The sequence below is a fragment of the Rosa rugosa genome, chromosome 1 (genome assembly GCF_958449725.1).
Source record: "Rosa rugosa chromosome 1, drRosRugo1.1, whole genome shotgun sequence".
Taxonomy (NCBI): domain Eukaryota; kingdom Viridiplantae; phylum Streptophyta; class Magnoliopsida; order Rosales; family Rosaceae; genus Rosa; species Rosa rugosa.
In genome coordinates this window covers 60,675,112-60,682,538 of record NC_084820.1, presented here as the reverse complement: position 1 = coordinate 60,682,538, position 7,427 = coordinate 60,675,112, and the positions used below count along the sequence as shown (strand labels likewise).

Genomic DNA, 7,427 nt, shown 5'->3' with positions numbered 1-7,427 from the left:
TGGGAAAAAATTCTCTAAAAATGGTGTAAATAGATAAAAACCCAAAATAAAATCTGTTGCCGGAATAAGTGAGTTAATTTTGGCTCATTTTAGTCATTTGGGTCAATGAATGGGTTGTACATCCCGGGGTACTTTCAGACTTTCGTTAATCGTTCGCATGCAGTGATCAAAATCACCGGAAATCACCTGTACACTGTGTGTTTTTTTCTTCCACGCGCGTGACTATTAGATTAATTAATATAAATAACTATTTGTTAATGGATGGATTAATGGCACTTGGCAGCTTATGATAACTTGGTAGGGATTAGCCATCAGTGCGTACGTAGAGCGGTAAGGCTGATCAGGCACGTCATTACGCAAGCTCTTGCGTCATCAGCAAGCGCTTTGCTCCTTCAGCTGCGCTCTCCATTTCTTATATATTGCTAGGCGTCAACAGTCTCGCAACACTTGCAGACCGATTATATCTCTTTAATTGGTCTAATTTGGTGAACCTGAACCTTGATCGATCTTCTTCTTCGATATTCTCTTTAAACCCCACGGAAGTATTACTTCGATCATATCTGGTCGCAACAAGCTAGCAACAATGAGCTCCGAAAATAGTACTACAAATGGAAGTGCGAACTGCTTGGGATGGGCTGCAAGGGACGCTTCCGGAGTCCTATCGCCTTACAAGTTTAACCGAAGGTATGGATGCTTGTACATTGCTCAAGTGCTGCTAGCTAGCTAGCTAGTCAGGGTTGCTAAATATGTTCACCAAATTATGTAACTAGAGCTAGTGTTCTCGAAATTTACTACTTCTGTAAGAATTGGATTTGCTTTGTTTGATAATATTTTTCATCGATTAGGGATGTCCAAGACGATGACGTTTCCATAAAGATCACACACTGTGGAGTTTGTTATGCTGAGGTTGTTTGGCCAAGGAACAAACATGGAGATGCAACCTATCCTATGGTTCCTGGGTAAGTATATATAGTTATATATGTACACATGTTGTAGATTTAAGTGAATAATTTATATTCTTATCAACTGTTTTAATTAATCGACTGTACTTAACTAAACCAGACATGAGATTGCTGGCATTGTTCAAGAGGTTGGTCCAAATGTTCGTCGATTTAAAGTTGGCGACCATGTTGGAGTTGGAACTTATACCAACTCATGTAGAGAGTGTGAGTATTGTAACGATGGCCTTGAAGTTTACTGTGACAAAGGAGCAGTTTACACTTATAACCGTTTTGATTACGATGGAACAATTACGCAGGGAGGATTCTCCAGTTTCACTGTTGTACATGAAAGGTAAACATTAGTTACCCACTACTTTATGAGGCCACTAAATTCTTTGATGAGGGATGATTTAGCAAATTAGTTTTGTTCGTGAATCAACGTGTAGGTACTGCTTCAAAATATCAGAAGAGTATCCATTGGCTTCAGCAGCACCACTGCTTTGTGCTGGCATTACTGTTTACTCTCCCATGATGGACCATAAGATGAACAAACCTGGTAAATCCCTAGGGGTCATTGGCCTAGGCGGTCTTGGTCACATGGCTGTGAAATTCGGCAAGGCCTTCGGACTGAAGGTAACCGTTTTTAGCACAAGTATGTCGAAGAAAGATGAAGCTCTGACTCTGCTTGGGGCAGACAATTTCGTAGTCTCATCCGACCAAGACCAGATGAGGGTATAATATTACCAGAAAAGAAAATAAACTCCACCGTAAAACAAATTGACAATTTCATTACATAGTGATAATCGTGGTCGTTCATGCAGGCATTGGCTAAGTCACTTGACTTCATTATTGACACAGCATCTGGGAATCACCCGATTGAATTGTATATGTCACTACTGAAGACTGCTGGTGTTCTAGTCCTTGTGGGTGTCCCAAGTGAAATTAAATTGCAACCTTTCAACCTTATTACAGGTACTTAATAGATTCATTTAGAAATCTCAATACTCATATTCAATTTCCTCCTTCCATTTTAAATTTGTATAGATTTTTATTCATGCCCTGTGGTAATTTTGATGATCAGGTAAGAGATCAATTACCGGTAGCGCAGCAGGTGGTACAAAACAAATTCAAGAAATGGTAGATTTTTGTGCTGCTCACAAGATATATCCAAACATAGAAGTCATTCCAATTCAGTATGTGAATGAAGCTATTGAGAGACTCATAAAGAAGGATGTCAAGTACCGGTTTGTGGTAGATATTGAAAACTCCCTAAAATGAAGATGGTAATTAATTGGGAGACAAGCTAGTGTACTGGTGGGTATGAGATACCCTCATTTACAACTATTTGAATAAAAATTTACAAGTATTTGAACCAAAATTACAACATTGAGAACAAAAGTTACCATATTCATTTACACTATTTACATATAGTTAAACAAAAATTACAACATTGACAACAAATTTGTTCAAAAGCTTGTAAAAATGTCGTAAGAGGTGTAATTACCATTATTAGAACTAAGATTACAACATTGACAACAAATTTGTTCAAAAACTTGTAAAATGTCGTAAGAGGTATAATTACCATTATTAGAACTAAGATTACACAAAGTAGGACTCAAATTACAACTTTGATAACAAAATTTGTTCTCACTTTTGTAAATGTGGGTATGAGATACCCACCAGTACACTAGAATTTCCCATTAATTGGACTAGTTATTGCAAGTTTGCAACAACTCAGATCAGGCTTAAGTATCAGATCTTCCAGTTTTATGTAATAGGGTTGTGGTGATCTTTAGTTTTTCTTTCCTTCTGCTATGAATTGAATAAGGAAGTGGTTGTCTTGCTCGTATGAGAGGTATGACTTTGAGGGATTAAATCAAAATGAATGAATGAGTTATATGTATTTTGATGTTATGATAGTGGATATAGTGCTGTGTTATTTAGTGGTGGCCGAATGCTAAACAAACCCCATATGGCTGATCCGCTGGTACAAAGAGTTCTATGCATGTAGGGAAGGCACACTGCAAACTGGACAATGCACCCCAGCGTTGAACTGGTTCGGTCCTCGGTTTAAACTTCCTAGACCATTGGTTATAACTGGCATCGGAGAAAATGTATGATCGATCTCCTAACTTATGCGAGTATACTAGCTGCCATCAGTTCCATAGATTACATTAGTAAAAAAGTTCTGTAATTTTTTACAGTTCTTCTGATATGAGCCGCATGGAGCTGAACCATTACACGTTTAATTTCCATTTAGTTTTTACTTTTTAGCTCCTAATTAATGTTCATCACTCTTGGTTATCATCAAGATGCGCGCCCTCACAAACGATTGTAATTGTTCAACAGGTTAACAAAAGTTCCTTTAGTTCAAAAAATAAGTCGACTGATAAAGCTTTCATTTTTTTTTCCTCTAAGATTATCTCTGCCCATGTCAATTAAATCAAAGTTCATTTTGTCATTCGATGGGATTAAAAGATGGACACTTTTTGTATCAAATTAATTCTCGTAGTATACCGTCATTTGTTTGATATTAGATGATTTAAGAACAATTCTTAAGTTCTAGGGGTGAACGAGCATAGTCACCCCTATTGTCGATTAACATACTTTTACTTAATAAATTTATAATTCAACGGTTCATATCTTAAATAAGCCTTTAAAGATCCTCTCTGTAAAAAATCAATTGAATCAGAAATCATTTAATTATCTAATTAAATCAAACAAATGGATGGTTCTAACAACACTTACTACTATCATGATGAACCGTCCATGTATTTCATATAAATGAATAACTAAAAGGTCTTCAATTTAATTATTTTTTACAGAGCTAATATTTGTATTACATACAACATTAATGATCGGATTAGAAAATTATAAAGTTATTATGTTTTAATCGCAATAGAGGGCCGGTGACTATGCTCATCCACACAAAGGGTGAACCTAAGAATTATCCATGATTTAATCATCTCTGGTTTAATTGCTTTCTTGCATGTATGATCTTTAAAAGATTATTAAAAAGAAGTGGTTTTTCAAACTATGAGATAAGAAGAATAACGAAAATTAAAAATATAAATGATATGATTATAGAAAATGTTGCTCGTGTTCCTCTATGCATGTTTTTTCTTCTTCTACTGATCAACATCACAACCCAAAAAGAATATTGATCAATACAAATAAATAATAAGTCAAAAATGAAGAGTCCATCAATCCATATCTCAAGTGAACTTATATGAGATATTAATAATTAAGTATGGTATAATTTCCAATTAATCGGCACATATTGAAACTTTCAGTGCTGACCTGCGGACGAATATATATCCCACCAGATAAAAGTACCCTTAATTATTATAAATAAAAGAGAGTTAGAATCACTGCGTACGTTACGTAGAGGGTGGATCATCAGATCAGGTCATTACGCACGCTCTTGCGTCATCATCAATCTTTGCTCCTCCCTCTCTTCTGGTCAGGGTCTCTCATATTAGTATGTGTATATATAGACTCACACTTAGAGGTGAACACATATATCTTTTTCTTCTGATTTGGTGAACCTGAGCCTTCTTTTGCTTAATTCTCACGTCCTGCTGAACTGTTACTTTGATCGTACTTTTGCTCGAGACAATCGAAAATGAGCTCCGAAATTTGTAGCGCAAAGGGAAATGGGAACTGCTTGGGATGGGCTGCGAGGGATGCTTCTGGAGTCCTAGCACCTTACAAGTTTAACCGAAGGTATGCACACTAACTGGAACCCCTGTCATTTCTTAAGAGCACACTGGCTTGTACCTAGTGTTGCTAAATATGTTCTCCAAATGATGCGACAACACTTTTCCTAAAATGCTACTACAATACTGGTTGTTGTTGATCGGCATTAACTTTGGAAAAACAATGACACAAACTCTCACTTTCTCGGTTTCCATTGTTTGCTCTATAGATTGATAATATGTTCGTTTTTTTTATTGGATAGAGATAATGTATTAGGTAAGAGCATGTTTAGCAGACTCTCTATTGTGGCTCTTTAGCTATTTTGGAGAGCATGTTTAGCTTTTTATCTATTTTAGCAGCTGCACCAGACTCCTAAATGGCTCTCTATTATAACTTTTAGCTATCTCGCTCCTACATATAGAGAGCGGGATGAGGCTCTCTATAATTTAAAACATTCATTTTAAGTTATTTTATGTAATCTATAAATACATTTAAACTATTTAATATTAATTTAAAAAATAATATAAATTCAAAACTAGCTAAAATAAAGAGCATTGATGCAGACGTAATTCTAAAGTGGCTAGCTAAAATGACTTTTTAGCTACTTTAGCTAAAATTTGACTAAAAAATGACTAGCATTGCTAAAAATGCTCTAAGTAACTAGCTAATGTTGTTCATCAGGGATGTTCAAGGTGATGACGTTTCGATAAAGATTACACATTGCGGAGTATGTTATGCTGACATTCTTTGGCCAAGGAACAAACATGGAGATGCAACTTATCCTATGGTGCCTGGGTATGTGTATCAGTCCTACACATTTAAATATTTAATTAAGTGATTTATCTAAATAATTATTTATCAATATATACTGATCTTATATATATATATATATATATTAACAGACATGAGATTGCTGGCATTGTTCAAGAGGTTGGTCCAAATGTTCATCGCTTCAAAGTTGGCGACCATGTTGGAGTTGGAACTTATACTAATTCATGTCGAGATTGCGAGCATTGTAACGATGGCCTAGAAGTTTACTGTAATCGAAGAGTAGGAACTTATAACCGTCTTGATTATGATGGTACACTCACATATGGAGGATTCTCCACTTTCACTGTTGTCCATGAAAGGTAAGTAGCAAAGCACTATTCAGTAACCAGTACTTATACAGTCGCATATCCGATGTGGAACAATTGTATTTAGCAAACTAGTTTCGTTCATGAATATATAGGTACTGCTTTAAAATACCAGAAGAGTATCCATTGGCTTCAGCAGCACCACTGCTTTGTGCTGGTATTACTGTTTACTCTCCCATGATGGACCATAAGATGAACCAACCGGGGAAATCCCTAGGTGTGATCGGCCTTGGCGGTCTTGGTCACATGGCTGTGAAATTCGGCAAGGCTTTCGGACTCAATGTCACCGTTTTCAGCACAAGCATGTCGAAGAAAGATGAAGCTTTAACTGTGCTTGGGGCAGACAACTTCGTAGTCTCGTCTGATCAAGACCAAATGACGGTATAATTACTAAAAATCAAAATAAACTCCAATACAAAATCAATTGACAATTTCTATATATGAAAATTGTTTTCTTTAATGCAGGCACTAGCTAAGTCACTTGACTTTATCATTGACACAGCATCTGGTGATCACCCATTCGACGAGTACATGTCACTACTGAAGACTGCTGGTGTTCTAGTCCTCGTGGGTGCCCCAAGTGAAATCAAATTGAGCCCTCTAAGCCTTATTATGGGTACTTAATTCAGAAATTCCAATGCTCATACATAATTTTAATTTTTTTTTAATTTTTAATGACTTTTAAATTTATATTTTCTTGACATTGAGCTAATTTTGTGATCAGGCAAGAGATCAATTACTGGTAGCGCATCAGGTGGTACAAAACCAATTCAAGAAATGATAGACTTCTGTGCTGCTCACAAAATATATCCAAACATAGAAGTTGTTCCAATTGAGTATGTGAATGAAGCTGTTGAGCGAATCATAAAAAAGGATGTTAAGTACCGATTTGTGATAGATATTGAAAATTCCTTGAAATGAAGGTATAATGGACCGGTACTAATGACATTAATCCCCCTCTTTTATAAATAAGAGGTCCTGGCTTCTTGGATTATTGGGCTGATGGGCCTATTTGTCGTTTTGGTATGTGGGCAAAGGTATTCCTCGGCTTGGCCTGGGTGTGGGCTTTGTTTGTATTCTGGTAGGGCATGTTCAGGGCTTCTTTTAGGGTATCATCATTGAATCCATATTTACTAGTGGGCTTGTGGTTTCTACTTTCGGCTATCTTTAATTTTTGGGTATTGCTGGGTCCATATTTATTGGTGATTATTCTCAGCGACTTACGACTCTGAGTTCCAACTTTTGTTTTGTTTTGTTCCTATAGGCATAATAAAGGGTTGGTTAGATAATAACTCTTTAATTAGCCAACAAAAAGAAGTTAATAACCCTTTAAATAGTCATGTAAGCTCTTTGAATAATTGAGTATCAGTATGTAACAATAAATGGTACCGACTATCTTATAGGAACCATATGTATGTTCGTTCTAACATTTCATCTAATGAAAATCTTTGCATTTAAAAATAATAACAATAATAACTTTATATATCCATTAACTTATAAAACAGATAGACAAGTTGTCTATGTAACTCTTTATAGATTCATTAACTTGTCTATATAATAATTTTTTTCTCTCAAAATGAACTTATTTGACTTAGATAATTTAATAACACGTCCGACGTAAATCTTACACATAGGGTGAAAGAATAAGTCC

The 7,427-nt window shown here is 35.8% G+C and overlaps 2 protein-coding genes across 2 annotated transcripts; both read left to right on the top strand.

Annotated features, from left to right (window-relative positions):
- The first annotated feature begins 436 nt into the window (after window positions 1-436).
- On the top strand, window positions 437-2,842 carry LOC133743605 (probable cinnamyl alcohol dehydrogenase 1). The gene is made up of 7 exons (XM_062171589.1): window positions 437-684; window positions 846-959; window positions 1,063-1,293; window positions 1,388-1,673; window positions 1,763-1,913; window positions 2,023-2,230; window positions 2,648-2,842. Exons 1-6 carry the CDS (start codon window positions 584-586, stop codon window positions 2,217-2,219), a joined length of 1,080 nt encoding a protein of 359 aa, XP_062027573.1. The 5' UTR covers window positions 437-583; the 3' UTR covers window positions 2,220-2,230; window positions 2,648-2,842.
- A 1,646-nt stretch (window positions 2,843-4,488) lies between these two features.
- LOC133743613 (probable cinnamyl alcohol dehydrogenase 1) lies at window positions 4,489-6,967 on the top strand. Its single transcript, XM_062171602.1, has 6 exons — window positions 4,489-4,667; window positions 5,322-5,435; window positions 5,543-5,770; window positions 5,872-6,157; window positions 6,242-6,392; window positions 6,501-6,967. Exons 1-6 carry the CDS (start codon window positions 4,567-4,569, stop codon window positions 6,695-6,697), a joined length of 1,077 nt encoding a protein of 358 aa, XP_062027586.1. The 5' UTR covers window positions 4,489-4,566; the 3' UTR covers window positions 6,698-6,967.
- Window positions 6,968-7,427: the final 460 nt, after the last annotated feature.

Bases quoted from the DNA above. Each gene is read 5' to 3' on its own strand.
- LOC133743605 (XM_062171589.1), top strand. From the start codon at position 584: ATGAGCTCCGAAAATAGTACTACAAATGGAAGTGCGAACTGCTTGGGA. The intron at 685-845 runs GTATGGATGCTT...TTCATCGATTAG, and splicing joins CCTTACAAGTTTAACCGAAG to GGATGTCCAAGACGATGACG. The intron at 1,294-1,387 runs GTAAACATTAGT...ATCAACGTGTAG, and splicing joins TTCACTGTTGTACATGAAAG to GTACTGCTTCAAAATATCAG.
- LOC133743613 (XM_062171602.1), top strand. From the start codon at position 4,567: ATGAGCTCCGAAATTTGTAGCGCAAAGGGAAATGGGAACTGCTTGGGA. The intron at 5,771-5,871 runs GTAAGTAGCAAA...ATGAATATATAG, and splicing joins TTCACTGTTGTCCATGAAAG to GTACTGCTTTAAAATACCAG. The intron at 6,158-6,241 runs GTATAATTACTA...TCTTTAATGCAG, and splicing joins CTGATCAAGACCAAATGACG to GCACTAGCTAAGTCACTTGA.